General features: G+C 37.9%; 1 protein-coding gene across 1 annotated transcript in view; it reads right to left on the minus strand.

The window, feature by feature from the left end:
- Nucleotides 1–2,355: 2,355 nt before the first annotated feature.
- The window catches only part of LOC114709833 (aldehyde dehydrogenase, cytosolic 1), a 37,831-nt gene continuing 21,824 nt past the window's right edge, over nt 2,356–18,362 (minus strand). Inside the window, exons 9-13 of the mRNA XM_028893809.2 lie at nt 16,874–17,058; nt 13,127–13,291; nt 8,449–8,606; nt 5,419–5,493; nt 2,356–3,102 (exon numbers count right to left, since the gene is read on the minus strand). Coding sequence (XP_028749642.1) covers nt 3,030–3,102; nt 5,419–5,493; nt 8,449–8,606; nt 13,127–13,291; nt 16,874–17,058 — 656 coding nt within the window. The 3' untranslated portion in view covers nt 2,356–3,029. The remainder of the gene's footprint in view (nt 3,103–5,418; nt 5,494–8,448; nt 8,607–13,126; nt 13,292–16,873; nt 17,059–18,362) is intronic.

Raw genomic sequence — 18,362 nt, forward strand, 5'->3', positions numbered from 1 at the left:
ACTACTGACCATAAACTTTGTTCTAGAGCTAGACTCCCAATACTCTTCCCAAATCTTTCCAGACATATGGGAGTATTTCCCCCTATAACTATAATCTATAATGTACCTTTCATATTTATGTCACATAGTTAATTATTTTGTTGCTGCAAAGAGGACAGTAACTCAAAAAACACTCTAATGTTCTGCTATAGGATGGAAGTATAATATTGTTTCACTAATTTTTAGGGTCAAGACTCATAGACAAATCTCTCATTCATATAATCAGCCAAGTCAGTGCCAGGTAGCAGCTTCTGACCAACTACTTAGCTCTATGATTCCTGGTGAATTCTCCACATTTAAAATATGTGAAAGAAGAGAAGACTCATGATGGAGACAGAGCATTACTTTGCAAACAACTGAAAAGCTACAATATGGATTAAGTCCACATGATTCCACAGGGAAGTCCAGGGCCCATTGGTGGGAAGAGTGGAAAAGAATTTGGCTCATTTTAGGATTAATTTTGCACCAAGGATGTGGTCATGCACAGTGAGGTACAGAGAGTCCCACTGTGTTTTGAGAAGCTGAGTACCAGCTTCCTGTATTTCAGAAGTGAAAAGAAGATAGGACTGCCGGGTGGTGGTGGCACATGCCTTTAATCCCAGCACTCGGGAGGCAGAGCCAGGCGGATTGCTGTGAGTTCGAGGCCAGCCTGGGCTACCAAGTGAGCTCCAGGAAAGGCGCAAAACTACGCAGAGAAACCCTGTCTCGAAAAACCAAAAAAAAAAAAAAAAAAAGCTAGGACATGCTGGTGTGTTCTGATCTATATGATCATTTTGAATGTACTTATGTGATTCACTCAATTCCAAGTCAATTTATAATCTATACTAAGCTGGTGATGACCTAATTTTCCTTCTTTCTTCCTATTAGTATCAGGATGGAACCAATACTAACACTCATCTGAAGTGTGACATAGTTGTTAAATCAAATTGGAGAAATCCTTGTTATAAACTTCAAATAGTACCTCATGACAACGTTAGTCTATCCATGGGTGAACATAAAGGTAGAATGGTAATGGGGAGTGAAATCCTCCTATAAATTATATGGACCTCAGGAACAGATTACTTTGAACATTACCCTGGTGTTCAGCGTTTTTTTCTTTTCAGTTTCTCATTCATAATTGAAAAGTCATGCTAGCAGATCAAGATGCTCTATATGAGCTCTATATACTTCGTTTTCACTTCTGAACCATTTCTCTTCTCTTTTAGAAACCGAGTCTAAGTGTAATATGATTTTGTACCTAGGCTACTGTAAATACTTGTTCACCTCATATGGTGGTCGGAATGTTTTGTGGAAGAAGAGGAAGCACTCTCCTTCAGTTATCAAATCACATTGTATTCTATGGTTAAGGTTACACCCATCTGTGTGACCTTTTTAAAAAGGGGGGAGGGGATGTCCACTGTATTCCTGAATAAACTGAGCAACTGTCTGTGTCTCATTCCAAGCTAAAACAATTTTTAAAAAAGGAGCCTTCTTCCTACTGTCTTGCTTTGGAAGTAACAGAAGGTGCTATGAACATTGGTGTGAATCACATGAGCTACAAGAACAAACTAAAATAATAGGGTATATCAAACTTCCTCCAAATATGTAAATCTTTAGACATAGACTATTGCATGTCTCAGTCTTCTAAAGAATTTGCTTTTAAAGAGGATGATTAACATAGAGATTCACACCTGGCTAAAATGCAGAAAATAAATCTCTGTGGAAAGTTCAATAATAAATGGGAATTCTATAATACCACCCCACTCACCCAGGCCCAGGGAACATCATGGAAGAAGGGTAAAAATATTGCAAGGGCCAGAGATCAGGGAAGAATGTCACAAAATAGGTTTCTGAACATGAAAGGTTCATTGTACTTGTGAACTCATGATGATTGTGGTTAACTACATAAGACGTGGACAAGAAAAATCCAGTCAGCATTACAATATGATGCAGGAGCACAGAATTCACCTTCCTAAGAGGAGCTATCAGCAGTCGATGGCTGCTGGTGGAAGGAAAGTCAGTTTTCCCCAGAAGTATAGCTCCTCATAGACTGACCATGCCCCACCAATGGCTCCACTCTCATGTGTATGTGGGCAGCAGTAACTGGATTAAGTGGGTCACAATAAATTTAAAAGTACCTGAAATTTGGAGGAGGATGTAAATGGATGCAGATCTGGGAGGAGTCATAGGGGAGAACGGGTTTAAATATGATATCACTCACACATACACCATACACATACACACACACACACACACACACACACACACACACACACATACATATATGAAATTTTCAAAGAATAAATATATATTTTAAAAATTCAAGTTTGAACAAAATCATGTAAAAGTGCCTTTATTAATCTTTACTTTCTAATTTCCATTTGGCACTTCATTTGACAAGCAGGCATGACATTCTAGAAAATATTTCAAAACACTCAGAGGGGATAACCACAGAGTAACTTACTCTGCAGTCATTATGCACATTGAGTAATGCATGCAGTCACTAAAAGACAGAGACAATATCATGACTGGTCCTCCTTACCAAGTAAATTTTCTAAGCAAGTAGCTACAGTGGAAAGCACGTGATCATGACAGTCACAGAGAGCTTGTACCTAAATCTACCCTTTCAATCTAGGATACAAATTGGGGTCACATATTAGGAGGCTAATGTTTCTTTCAGATTAAGCTGTAGATTTTCTATGTGTGAAATTAATATTAATGAATCACTTACGTTCAATATAACAATAGAAGGCCAGGCAGTGGTGGTGCAGGCCTTTAATCCCAGCACTCAGGACTCAGAGATAGGCAGATCTCTATGAGTTTGAGGCCAGCCTGGTCTATAGAGTGAGATCCAGGATAAGAACCAAAACTACACAGAAACCCTGTATCATAAAACCAAAAAAAAAAAAAAATCAGTAAAACAAGGAGTTACAGGTAAACACCCCTATACTGGTGACTACAGGAGATGTGTAGTCATTGCTGAAGGGGTTCTCTTCACTCTGCTGTTTTCTTTATGAGTTCTTCTGAGATATTTTTATTGCGACTGTCTTGAGCTCAGTGTATTCATAAATACCATGCTCTCCCCTAGAGATGGAAGAAAAATTGCATATAAACACGATTGCATACTGTAGTGTCAGTCAAATATAATCCCTGGTAATTTGGTGAAAGTTTTTTCTTGCTTATCTGAGTAGTAACATTGGAAAATATTTACTGAATAAATAGTAGTTCATATAGTTGCTAGCTAACCATAAGCTTCATGACCAAATATAAACTCACCAATGGAGAGCAATATTCTAAAATGTCTTTTATTTTAAATAATTCTGCACTGTTTATTTTCATAGACAATATCCTTTGTTTACATTATTCTACTTGACCATATAACTATTTACCGAAGTCATAATTCAACCTGGTCATATTTTATCAGATCAATATGTAAGAGAGGTGTAGTTCACGTTGTACTGTATGGTCACTGAAGATCAATAGACCATCCACCATCTGCACCAGAGCCTGAATTCATCATCTGCATTGTCGCAGAAGTGGTGTGCAGCTAGAGAATGACCAAGATCCACCTTCATTCAGGGTGCTCTGTTCTTCTGAAGCTGGAGATTTAACAGGGTCTTTTGTCTCTGGGCAAAACAAACACCTAAACTTTGTAGGTGGTATTTTGGTTCCTTTGTTTGTTTATTTTGGTTTTGTTTTATTTTAGTTTCGAATTGCTTGTATACCTTTTAAGGAGGAAAAAAACCTAAAGATTGACCTTATTTAGACTTTCAGATTTTAGCGGATATTGGTCTTCTCTAATATTCAACATCCTATAATACAATAAAACTTTTCCAGTCAACCCCAAGTAACCAGAAGCTGAATTGAGCCCATCTGTAGATACCATGGTGACTTATTAGGGTTCTACCTAAGGCTAATTTTGGAAACCTTGATTTCATTATACCTGGTGGATGATTTAATTTAGAAGGACTGCAATCAGTTCTGTTCTGTATTGTTTGGATAAGAAGATCACATTACAGGACTATTCCCAGGATATAAAACCTATAACACACAGGTTTGCAAAGGAGCTGGATTTTGGTACTTCTCTACCAGCACTGCTCCTGATTCAGTTATAAATGTAGACAATGTCTTCTTCTCCTGAGCAATCAATAATCCCATAGTATTGATTGTTTTGTGAATAATTTAAACTTCTGAAACTAGCTCTTGAAAACCTCAAAAGCATGTTTTTCAACATATGTAAAGGGCTTGACCCAGCTTTCTAAAATACATTAAAATGTACTGTTTAAATAAGTAGTTCCTATCAAGGAGGCAGACAAATTAGCCCATAATGTTGACCACGTTGCTTCCCCTTTGTATTTAGGGTTACTGTGGAACTGGACACTCTCTGGAGAGTTCAATTTGTATTGTCTTGATGTGTCAAGGCTGACCTAAATCATCTTCCTAAGAAAACTGTACATATATTATTTTAACAAAGACCACAAGAGCCTCTATCCCTTTACATTTCTCCTTAGCTAAGAAAAATCTATATATTATTGTCTCTCATTTCTAAATATTCTGTATACAAATCTCCTGGGCCCTTCATCGAATGTTGATTCTGATTCAGTGGATATTGATGAGCTCTAGTAAACCTGCACATAGCACTCTTGCTTACCATGACATTCTACACAACACATAAAACAGTATGAGACTAAGCTATGTCTGCTTAGTGCCAAGAAATGAGCCTTAATGAAGGTTCAGGGAAAAGTTTGCTAAAGTGACTTGACAAACAGAGTCAAGACAATAAAAATTCATCTGAGTTCACTATTTGGGATTCTTTGGGAACCCTGATTCCAAATTTGTTAATTCTGCTTTTTTGCCTTTGAAAATAACTCATAACTCTTGGAAAGAGTCATTAGAGGTAGTCAAATCAGTGATTCTTTGTGGACATTTTCCAGCAAATGCCTTACTTAACAGATGCATCATAATTATTAGGTAGACTTCACTAGAAGCATATCAGCTTAAGTGAGATAAGGCAAGTATAATTTAAAAGGCATATTCAAATATCTATAATGTTTCAATATTTATTTACATGATTCTCAATGTCACCAACTTACGCTTTTACCTGCTTTCTAAAAATATTTCCCAAATAGCTTCTATTCATATATACCATAGGCAATCCTATAAACAGGCAAAAATGTAGTTACCAAGGTAGCGTACTTAGCATGGCCCTGTTTGCATAGTAAAAGCTTAATAAAGTACATCCCTTCTCTGCAGTAAGGAAGTACTTCCAACATTTAAAAACTATTTGGTACTAAAAGTAGGTGGAGTTTACACCCAAAGTAGTGAAAATAGAACAATTTTCTGGGAGTGTCAATCCTTATCACAAAATATGTATTTATTGTAATATAAAGTTTAACTTACAGTTCTCGCCCATTTCCAGACATCTTGAATCCACCAAAGGGGCACTGGATGGCCACAGTCAAATAGCAGTTCACCCTAAAACAAAGAAGAGGTGGCTACTATAGATCATACTTAACTCACCCCATAATTTCTAAGCAGGAAATTTAAAAAACTCAGAAATCCTTTTAAGAACTCCTTTGTTTCAATCTAATATGATCACTGAGATTAAAAAGCAGCACTGTAATTTGGAATGCACAAAGCATTCATGTATTACCTAGAAATAACTGATACAACTATGAATATTGATATATTATGGTTAGCTTGAATCATAACAGAGGGAAGAATCAATGTGCCATAAAGGTGCCATCAAAAGAAGCAGCTGTAGCTGGATTGGAATGGCGTTCTTTAATGCCTTATATGCATGAAGCTTTTGGTGTTTTTCAAGTTCACACACTTAGCCATCCAAAATCAACTCTCTTTAGCAATTATTATATGTGTCAGTACTTGTTTCACTCATTGGTCAACAGATAGATTAAACAGAAGTGGTAGCAGAAATTGGGCCCAATTATCAATCTGGTAATCAGCTTTCAGAAATATATCGAAGATGTTTCTACAGAAAAATACAGTAAAAAATGTGACCAGAACTAAAGAGAAACTCGGTAGTAGATGAAGGCAATGGGAGAGTGCTGACTGGAGTGCAGTTCTGCAGGGCATGCACAATTATTGTAATGCTCATGCAGAGAGAATGATGTTCTATATTTTAAAGAGCAGCTGTTGGCCTCTGACAGATGATTTATAAAAATACATGGACACAGTAAGTCTTTAGTAAATGTAGAATATGAACATCTGTGAGTTAGTAACATTGAATTTACTAATACTTTTATCATAGAAAAAAATCTGTGTTGATAATTAGTTATACTAATTAGATGAGACTTTGATTTCTTTTAGAGACTTGAGGGGAAATGCCACTATAAAAAAACTAACATCAGGCATTTGAGCGCTTGTGTTTAATGCTATTAAGATTTTACAGCAGTTTTAAAAAGTTTCATTGAATAACAGACCTATACCCAGAGTAAATCACAGAGACATATTATGATTGAGATTTTTGGTTCTCAATCTCATCCCTCATTTAGTTGCTTATATAATTTTTTCATTAATCTAACGTGTGTGTGTTTGTGTGTGTGTGTGTGTGTGTGTGTGTGTGTGTGTGTGTGTGTTTATGCACACACATGTGTGTGCACGCACAGGGAAGATACAAGGAAACCAGAGACGAGATAAACGCCCTTTTCTTTTTATCTTTTTTTTTTCAATTGCTCTCCATCTTACCCTTTGGGACTACATCTCCCACGGAGCCTAAGGCTCACCAATTTAGCTAAATTTCCTAGCCAGTAAAATATAGGGATGCTTCTGCCTCTAGCCACAGAGGTAAACTTCCAAGCACAGGCCATCACATCTGGCTTCCACATAGAAGCCAGAGTGAAATTCAGTCTCTTATGTTTGCACACCAATCACTTTCCTTGCTGATTCATTTCTCCAGACCCATGTTATATGTATTTAAGCTCTCAATAATACAGTCTGTGTATTCCTTATGTGAAATGTAGGGGACTAGCAATCTTTCAGTTTGGGTTTTTAAGTCTTGGAGTATTCACATAGGTTTTACTGGTAGAAAATCCATATTTGAAAATACAAAATTTGAAATGTTCCAAAATACAAACATTTTTAACATTACATTGGCTTATTTCAAAGCATTTTGGATTTGTCATTTTAGTGTCAAGCTGGCTAAACGCATACACTGTGTGGTCTTAATAAGTTTCTAAATCTCAGCAAGCTCCTGGTTTTTATACAAGACAAGGTTTGTGATATCAAGTAGTAGTTGTTGGGTAAGTAAAATGATGAGTGCAAGAAATACATTGCAACTTCAAACCAATGGTAACTAGCTGATGACTCTCACTTTCATGGGAGGAAACGGTATATCAAATGATCCAGAGGGTCAAGAACTGCCTGGTTGTGTTCCTTAGGATGCTTTTAAGTGCCTAAATTTCTTTAACTGGACTAGGTGAGAGAATGAAAATAGCTTGTGCCATTATCAGGACTGGGGGAAAGGAGGAGAAAAAGGCTGCGGAGGAAAGAGTCCAGGGAATGGAGCTGCCTGGGCAGAACCTCAGTTAGAGAGGAACAGCCTGAGAATTTGTATTAAAGCTAGATTACAAAAATCAAAGAACAGACTAAGTGAAAAGCTAGAGAAAGTGCTGGAGAGTTGCCTCAGAGTTCACAGTCCTTGCTGCTTTTACAGAGGACTTCAGTTGCTTCCCAGCACCCACATCCTATGGCTTACAACTCCCTAGACTCCAATCCCAGCAGAGCTCATACCTTCTTCTGGTTTCTTCATGCATTAGGAACTCACATGGTGGACTGACATACATACAAACCTATATGCATAAATTATTTTTTTAAAAAATAATTAAATATCACTATGTTTAGGATGTAGACCTGTGATCCTAGCCTCTCAGGAGCATGTTGTAGGAGGATGAGAAGTCCAAGGCTAGTGTGGGCCACAGAGTGAGTTCATGGCCAAATTCAGAAACCGAGTTCCTGTCTCATATGAAAAAGTATAAATCAGACTAGGATAGAGCTCATGACTAGGCCATGTGCTCAGCTAATGTAACACCTTAGGTTCAATTTCAAATATGGCAAATGATAATAACAGCAATAGTGTCTAGTGGATATACAGTACCAATACACATTATCTAATATATGGTTGATTATAACAGAATTTTTCTTTCATCTCACTTCTTTATAGCACAGAGCCAAATGCCCTGAAATTATCTAACAACACGTATATTATATAAATCAAACAGCCATAAAATAGACAATGTTCTACACAAGTAACTTGAAAAGGTGGAAGAGGATAATTTGTTTTTGTTATTCACTGAAATTATTTTGCAAACAGATCAGAAAATTTCAAGTGAATATTCAAGTCTGGAGGAGGTCAACTCAGCCTGCCCATGTGACTGATACAGGAAGGGCACCCTTTACGTCAGATGCACTTACCATACTATCCCAGCCTGCAGAGCAGAAGACATAGTTATGGCCTTATCCAGGTCTTTCGTGAAGACTCCTGCTGCTAGGCCATAGGTAGTATTGTTTGCTCTCTTGATCACATCATCTATAGATTTAAACTTCATGATTTGTTGCACTGGTCCAAATATCTACACAAGAATGACACAAAAATAGGTTAACAGTACATAAACTACATATGCTTTAAATACACTACATATGCTTCCATAGAAGCCTCTCTATATGAACTAAGGTCTTATCTCTCACTTCAGACCTACGTGTAAGAATCAAAACAGATGGCCATGGCCAATGAACATGGAAACATGTGATCATGTATGACATTCTCTGTGATGCAGACACCAATCATCGTGGGAGCATTTATTCTTACTTCTTGTAAAAGAACAACCTGAAATGTAAGGACCAAACTTCAAATCATTAAGTGCATGAAAATCTTGCAAACATCTTAAACCCTAAGCCTAGTTTTCTTCTTTTTTCAAGTTACTGCACAAGACAGAAAGATCAAGAAAGCAGTCCTTTGCTATAAGAGTAATAAATGAACAATGATTGAGAACAGTGTTTATTCTTTAAACATCAGTGTATCATTGATTTAAAAATCATACATTAGGTTATATTTGGATACTTTTATAATTATAAAAATTAGCTAAAACAGCACAATTTTTTTTAATCCAGATTCTACTAGTCACCCAATCATATACAGAATTACCAAAGAAAATAATAATAATAATAAGAAATACTTATTACTGGAAGCCTAACTCCAGAACCATCCTATACTAACCAAAATCTGAGGCCTCTGGCAGTGGCTAGAGTCACAGGACAGGGAACAAGAACATGTCTAATTTAGTGAGTCAGTCCTTCATTTCTACTGGAATCTAGTCAATAAAACCCACACAGAACCCAGTCTGTGTCTCACATGCCCCACTGGGTAATAGGAAACACCTGGATTTTCTCATAGATACTAAACAACTACATTTTGGTAAGGTGTTCATCAAAATTAAATAAAAGGATTTTCTGAATGCTAGGACAATTTCCTGGGAAATGTGAACATGGGTTGGCGAAAACCCTCAAGATTTAAATGGTTTTCTGGTTCCAAGTCAATTTGAGTGTCATGGGGCAGTTAGTGTCCACTCGCTGAAGTCTGGGGGCAGACCCTGGGGTTCTAAATTCTGTCATGACCCTGTAACTGGGAGGCATAACAGTGTGAACAGTGCAAGCAGAAGCAGGTGGCAGAGGAAGGCAGGGGGTTCGCTCAGAGTTGCAGGAATTTAGCTGACACAAAATGAGCTCCCAGGTTCCAGTTCTGAAGTAGCAGATCAAAAAAATCCCACTGAGGGCATTATAGGACACAATAAATGCTTCCTTGAATGGAGATTACTTTCTTCTTTATTGTCCTTTGTATACATGTTAATCAAAATCTACAAGAACAAAACAACTCTGAGATACCAACTTATGCCTGTCAGAATGGCTAAGATCAAAAACACTGAAGACACCTCATGCTCGAGAGGATGTGGAGCTGGGGAACTCTCCTCCACTGCTGGTGGGAATGCATTTGGAAATCAATATTGCGCTTTCTTGGAAAATTGGGAATCAATCTCTCCCAAGATCCAGCTATACCACTCTTGGGCATATACCCAAGGTATGCTCAATCATACCATAAGAGCACTTGCTCAGCCATGTTCATATCAGCATTGTTTGTAATAGCCAAAACCTGGAAACAACCTAGATGCCCTTCAACAGAAGAATGGATAAATAAAATGTGGTACATATACACAGTGGAATACTACTCAGCAGAGAAAAACAATGACATCATGAGGTTTGCAGGCAAATGGATGGATCTAGAAAAAAATAATCCTGAGTGAGGTAACCCAGACTCAAAAAGACAAACATGGTATGTACTCACTCATAGGAGGATACTAGATGTGGAACAAAGATGACTGGACTGCTACTCATATTACCAGGGTGGCTACCTGGAAAACAGGACCCCAAGAAAGACACGGAGATCACCCAATGACAGAGAAATGGATGAGATCTACATGAACAGCCTGGACATGAGTGGGGGTAATGAAGGGCGAGGGTCAAGTGAAAGAGAGCTTGGGGGAGCAGGAGATCCCAGCTGGATGAAGAACAGAGAGGTTGAACAAGGAATAGGAGATAATGGGAAATGAAGACTACATGAGAATAGGAAGAAGCAAAGTGCTAGAGAGGCCCACAGAAATCCACAAAGATACCCCCACAAAAGACTGCTGGCAATGGTCGAGAGACAGCCCAAACTGACCTACTCTGGTAATGGGATGGCTAAACACCCTAATTGTCATGCTAGAAACCCCATCCAATGACTGGCTAGGCCTTGGGTAAAGCTCCGGGAGTCCAATTAGCGAGAAAGAGGAGGGTTTATATGAGCAGGAATTGTTGAGACCAAGGTTAGATAAAGCACAGGGACAAATAGCCAAATGAATGGGAACACATAAACTATGAACCAATGGCTGAGGGGCCCCCACCTGGATCATGCCCTCTGAATGGGTGAGACAGTTGATTGGCTTGATCTGTTTGGGAGGCATCCAGGCAGTGGGACTGGGTCCTGTGCTCATCGCATAAGTTGGCTGTTTGAAACCCTGGGGCTTATGCAGGGTCCCTTGGCTCGGCCTGGGAGGAAGGGACTAAACCTGCCTGGACTGAGTCTACCAGGTTGATCTCAGTCCTTGGGGGAGGCTTTGCCCTGGAGAGTGTGGGAATGGGGGTAGGCTGGGGGGAAAGGGAGGGAGCCAGAGGGGGGAGAACAAGGGAATAGGTGGCTGATATGTAGTATTGAATTGTATTGTAAAATAAAATTAAATTAAATTTAAAAAATCTATAAGAACAATAGATCGGGTCAAAGAAGAACTGACCAATAAGCATAGAAATTCAAAAGCAGTTGAGGAGTGAATACAGACAACCTACCTATGTTGGTTGATCCACATACATTTGATTTTTATTTCTGTTCCTTATATTTATTTCCTCTCCCCGCAAAGCTGAATATTACCTTTTCCTCTTTATTTGATTATATTATGGAAGTAAAGAAAACAACCTCTCAGATCCTTTGTCAGGGACATGAGTATAGATATATTGAATGTTTAAATTATGACTCAGTGCCTTTGAGTCATTATATTTATTTTATTTTATTTTATTTTACAATACCATTCAGTTCTACATATCAGCCATGGGTTCCCCTATTCTCCCCCCTCCCACGCCCTCTACTTACCCCAGCCCACCCCCCATTCCCACCTTCTCCAGGGCAAAGCCTCCCCCGAGGACTGCAATCAACCTGGTAGACTCAGTCCAGGCAGGTCCTGTCCCCTCCTACCAGACTGAGCCAAGTATCCCTGCATAAGCTCCAGGTTTCAAGCAGCCAACTCATGCAATGAGCACAGGACTTGGTCCCACTGCCTAGTTGCCTCCCAAACTGATCAAGCCAATCAACTGTCTCACCTATTCAGAAGGCCTGATCCAGCTGGGGGCCCCTCAGCCTTTGGTTCATAGTTCATGTGTTTCTATTCATTTGGCTATTTTTTTTCAATAATTGAGTAAAACCGAAATTTATTATAAGCCACAGTCGTCCTAGGGACCTCCATGCTATATATATAGCCTCCATGGTTCTATGGGTTGTGGTCTGATTGTTCTTTATTTTATATCTAGAATCCACTCTGAGTGAGTACATACCATGACTGTCTTTCTGGGTTTGGGTTACCTCACTCAGGATGATTTTTTTTCTAGTTCCATCCATTTGCCTGCAAATTTCATGCTTTCATTGTTTTTCTCTGGTGAGTAATACTCCATTGTGTATATGTACCACATTTTTTTATCCATTCTTCCATTGATGGGCATCTAGGTTGTTTCCAGGTTCTGGCTATTACAAATAGTGCTGCTATGAACATAGCTGAGCATGTATCTTTATGGTATGAATCAGCATTCCTTGGGTATATGCCCAAGAGTAGGATGGCTGGGTCTTGAGGTAGTTCGATTCCTAATTTTCTGAGAAACCACCATACTGATTTCCACAGTGGTGTCATTATATATTCTTATTGTAGTATAGCACATGACACTTTTACTGTCCAAGCAAGTGCTCATATCTCTGCATATTAAAAGTCCTCTGACTGGGAAAGTATATTAGCTACCACTTTCATCACAAACTTATTCCTCTTAATTATACATTGAATATCTGGATAACAATTGATGCTACTTAGATTACACTCTCCAGGACTCATCCTCACTTCCCTTACAGACAGTTCACTCTATCTCTGTGAGGCTGACTTTTTTATGTTCTTTCATAACTGAGATCATTCAATGCATGCTGTTCAGTGCCTGGCATTTGTAACACAATATGTGCACATTTATTCCTATTTTTACAGATGACAGGGTCCTTTCACATTCCTTTAAGGATGTGAATGGAGCACCAATAAAACCCTCTGTGGGCTTTGTTCCGTGTTTGATACAAACTATTTGTAGGCCCATTGGATTCCTCATTGATTAATTAGTCTTGATCACAAATTACTTAAGATTTTATCAACAACCATTTCAAGGGAATACTGTTCAAGGAGCTGAGAGTTTTAGGAGCACACAAAAGTTAAACACAGAAGAAGAAGGCAAGCCCAGAAACAGAACCACATGGAAGCGTTACCTCTTCTTTGGCAATGCGCATCTCATCAGTAACATTGGAGAAGACTGTGGGCTGAACGAAGAAGCCTTTGTTCCCCCAGCGTCCACCACCACACTCCAGTTTGGCTCCTTCTTTCTTCCCACTCTCAATGAGACCAAGTATTTTATCATGTTGCTCCTTGTCAATCTAATCGAAAGAAATCACAAGCACTGATTGGCCAGAGACCAGGTAGGAAGCATAGGCAGGACAAGGAGAGAGGAGAATTGAGGAAGGAGGAAGGAAAAGGAGAGACTGCCTGGAGCCATCGCCAGGACAAGGAAGATGTAAAGTACTGGTAAGCCATGAGCCATGTGGCAAAGTAAAGAATAACAGAAATGGGCTAAATATAAGAGTAAAAGCTAGACAATGATAGGCTTGAGCTAATGGCCAAGCACTTTAAATAATGTAAAAAAAAAAAAAAGAACCAGAGAATCAGCATGTTTGCTGTAAGAGAGTGTCTTCTATATATAACAGGGAAGCCATATACATGACCCATATCTCAAAAATATGTTTACCTAAACAAGACCCATACAATGATGAAAGCAGTTAACAAGCCAACATGGATATGGAAAATCTCACAAGATTCTACACCAGTGGAAGAACCAGGAAATAAATAGCTGATGACAGAGAGAATCATTTTTGCCAAAAAAAAACCCCTGACAGGATACCCAATCCCAAGCAGTAAACCATCAACATACAAGCCACACCAAATGAACTCAGCAGGCTATATTTATACATAATTATAGATATATGTGCAGCAATAATTAAAGAATATGTCATTGACTTGAGGGGGGAGAAGGGACTAAATGGAGGAGAGAAAAGGGAGAAGCAGAAATGTACCACACAATTTGTCTCATTTCAGTGTGTAGTGAATACTCGAGATTGATATTACTATATCCTCATTATTGGCAAGAAAATTGAGTAAAGGAAAGGTCTAATTTCTTTTCAAACTAAAATACTGATAATTCTAAGCATATGTATGTATATGCTTTTATATGTATACATGAGTAAAGTCAAGCAGAAAACACTTTAAAAATGAACTATCCTTATGTGAACACTAATATGAAATATAAAATAAGTAACATACCTATTATAACTGCTGAAAAACTCAAATGCATTAAGTTGGTAATCTTAAAGTAAGAACTCTCAAACTTGTAAAAATTATTTTTCCTATACAAATATATATCGCCTTCATTTTCTCCATATTTATTTGGTTGTGATATAGAATGAATTCCCAAACTCTGTTTAAATGATTTGGTGATTCAATGAGCAGTGGATGAGATACTAGGCAAGTGCTTAGTAAATGCCTCTTCCCATAAGCTCTTTCTTATTACAGATAGATAGATACACAGACAAATGACAAAGAGAAAGGGAGAGAGAGAGAGAAGTATCAAGACACCTGGGACTTGCCCCTTGTATTGGTCAAATTCTCAGCATGCCTCTCTGTTCTACTTACAGTGTTACCTGCCACAAGCACCTACGAAAAGAGTGAAGCCCGGTGATAATCGGCTAGAAAATGGGATTGTGTGATTTCAACTTCTATGATTCAATAATTAAATCTATTTTAACGTACTCCCCTTATAAGTTATAAAATATTGAAACTTAGTTTTTTATAAAATACTGAAACTTAGTTTTCTGAGGATATTGATTTCTCTCCTGGTGAAGGAAAATATTAGTTCTTGTTCAGAATTATGTACTATATGTACCCATAGCTTCTCTTTTTCCTTACTGTCCTCCTAGTATGCACCTACCTGTCATCAGTCTAGCATCTATCTGTCTTCCACTCATCTACTCTCCCAATCTATGTTCTCATTCATATATCTAATGATAAACATATTTTATGCTTATGCATACAAACCAAGAGATACTTAGAATGAAGAACAGTAACAACAAAACCACTCGGGATTATACTTTTTTTTCTAGACAATGAGACACACAAATAGAAATTTGAAAAATTACCAAATGTAATAAAAAAGTCATCAACTACTTCTACATAATCTCTGAACTCAATGATTAAAAAGTACAACGATACTGAAGCAAAACTATAATTCCTTCACTTCATAGTTACCTTATGGCTTTGGTACTTCACTACTCAGCATTGTTTTTGTCCTAAAGTTTTTCTATTTATATTTGTGATAAGTAGAAAATTCCAAGACCTCTTTGCAAGCTAATTAAATCCAGGGAAACCAGTGACCATGTCTCCCTTGTGATTATTGCTTTGCCAGACTTCTTTCTCAGGGTATAGCTGGTAGCAATGTACTCTAAGTTTTTGTTAATTGAATTTTAAGCTATACTTATTAAATAATTCAAGAATGAAGTTTTGTTCCAGCTAAATAGTAGGAAAACAATGTATCATAGTTAATATGAAAGAATAACAGCCCCAAAGTCAATGTCCAGTCCCTAGAGCACAGCTCTCAGGAACAGCTCTACTGGCTCTTGGGGACAGGAAGCTCATTGTTGTGATGTTCTCCTGTTCTCTGTTGGATGTTCACCAGCGTCCCTTCCTCTGCTCACCAGATGTGAGCAGATCCTTCTCACCTTGTTGTGACAATTTCATTTGTGTTGAATAAGGTTAGTGTCTTCTATTGTGGGGGTTGGGCACAACTGTCTCAGGTTGAGGATCACTGTTTTAAAGAAGGATCCAGAGTGAGGATTGAATGCAGAAGGTCCAATAGCTTGACCAATGGACCATGAACAGAAGTTGTGCAAGAGCAAAAGATTACCATCGGATAAGAGAGACAAAGGCATTCATATTTACAGTAGATCTAACTATATAGAAGAAACACAGACCCCCCGCCCAGGGAATGCCTGGCTTTAAATAACTAAAATGAGAAGCTTCTCTGAAGCCCAGAAACCAGGTCCTTCAAGAACACTTATGGTATTGTTAGAGAAACTGAGGACCCTGCAGAGGGTTGGGGAGTGCTTTACCACTTATAGAATGGCAGCTGAGATGAAGGATTGATCATGAGGGAGAATTTACAGATAGGTTACAAACTTCTAGACTAAAAAAATATATGTAGGAATTAAGAGTTTTATCAATTAAAGAATGCAAGAAATGATAGCATTCTTTTTTCTTTTTTCTTTTTTCTTTGAATGTCTATGTGAGTGTAGTGTGCAGGTGTGTACATTTGCATGCATGTGGGTTGAGGTAAGAGCAAATGCATGTACCTATGTGTGCACCTGCATGAGGAAGTGTGTACAGGTGCCTGTACATATATGCACATGTGTATGGATGACAAAGGTTGATATTGTGTGTCTTCCTTAATGGTTTTCAATTTTTCTTTTTTTTTTTTTCATTTTCAATTTTTCTGCTGAGGGAGGCTTTCTCACAAAACTCATAGCTCCAGTCTAACTGGCCAGCTCACCCTTCTTAACACTGAAATTACTGATGGGCTCCTACACACGTCTGCTTTTATGTGGGAGCTGGAATCAGAACTCTGGTTTGTAGGGTTGTGTGACAAATGTTTTATATGTTAATCCATCTACCCAGCCCTTCTTTCCATGCATCATTCCAACCATGGCTCCTAGTTTCTATATAGAAAGAAAAAAATGGCCAACACAAAACAGAATGATGTCTTTGTTGTTTGAAGTTAGATTCATTAAATTGCCAGATCAAGATAATATCAGCTACCAACAAGCATTTTTAAGAAGTTAATCTTGCTTTACCAAAATTAGGCCTAAAAAGATTATTTTTACATCCAAAATGCTTGCTTCCTAATGTTTACTCACCTGAGGACCTTGACTTATTCCTGAGTTCAGAGGATTTCCAAGAACATATTTCTGAGCCCGCTCAACACTCCTTTTCACAAACTCATCATAAATGGACTCCTCAACGAAAAGCCTGGATGCTGCGACACAAACCTGACCCTGGTGGAAGAACACTCCTTGGTGTGCAAACTCAACAGCACTGTCCACTGCAAAGGAAACATTCACAGGAGAGAAGGAACATTTTCTACAGAATACACCAACACACATATATTTCTCAGATGCAATATGGTAACAGGAAAAACCATCAATCATCTGATGAGACATAGACTCAATATATTCCACTGCTTAGAAGCCAGAAAACAAATTAGACTTGTTGATCCTATACTTACCATGGAAATAATGATGACAAAAGAACCCTGAAAAGATGGTGTCTCTTATGACTTCTAAGGAATGTAAATTTGGTTAGAAGATCAAATATCATTGCAAATAACTTTATAACTACTTCCATTTTAAATTCTTCAGGCAATTGTATTTCTTTAGGTGTCAGGTTTGAAGTAGCTGACAAGATAAATCTGAATTGCCCATTCCCTCAATCATACCACAAAGATACATGCTCAACTATGTTCATAGCAGCACTATTCATAATAGCCAGAACCTGGAAACAACCTAGATGACCTTCAACTGAAGAATGGATTAAGAAAATGTGGTCCATAGGGAAAAAAACCAAGGACACAGGCTCATATATCTCTGTCTTGTCATCTTTCAACATCTTCACTCTGAAGAGTGGACCATTTAAAGAAATGTAAGAATTTTGATTGAGTAGATAATTCTTTACCACACAGTTTTTGGTTATGCTAATTTTGTTTGTTTAATGAATAATCTGATTGACAGCGTCTATTCTAACAATGTTATCTCTCTTAGGGGAGTTATATTTTTATGTTGTGTTGTGGTTTTGTTGTTGCCTTATATTCTCTGATCATTTGAACATTGAAAATACCAAAATCTTCCTGAATTTCTCATTATTGTCGCCATTGTAATTGATATAAATGAATGAAAATCATGGAGTAAAGAGTTAGATTGAATGAGTCCTAATTATACAAAGGAAGCAGAAAGAAAATAAAATTTTTGTAGGATCTAAAAAAAAAAAAAAAAACAAAACAAAACAAAAAAAAAAAGAAAATGTGGTCCATATACACAATGGAGTACTACTCAGCAGAGAAAAACAATGACAGCATGAAATTTGCAGGCAAATGGATGGAACTAGAAAATATCATCCTGAGTGAGGTAACCCAAACCCAGAAGGACAAACATGGTATGTACTCACTCATAAGTGGATACTAGATATAAAGCAAAGAACAAATAGACTGCATCCCACAGAAGCAGGGAGGCTATATAGAAGGGGGGACCCTAGGATGACTGTGGCTTATAATAAGTTTTGTGTTTACTCAATTACTGGGAAAGCCTCAATGAAACATTTCACTATTAGGATAAGAATTTATACTGTATCAAG

This window comes from Peromyscus leucopus, chromosome 1 (assembly GCF_004664715.2).
Source record: "Peromyscus leucopus breed LL Stock chromosome 1, UCI_PerLeu_2.1, whole genome shotgun sequence".
In the NCBI taxonomy this organism is placed as follows: domain Eukaryota; kingdom Metazoa; phylum Chordata; class Mammalia; order Rodentia; family Cricetidae; genus Peromyscus; species Peromyscus leucopus.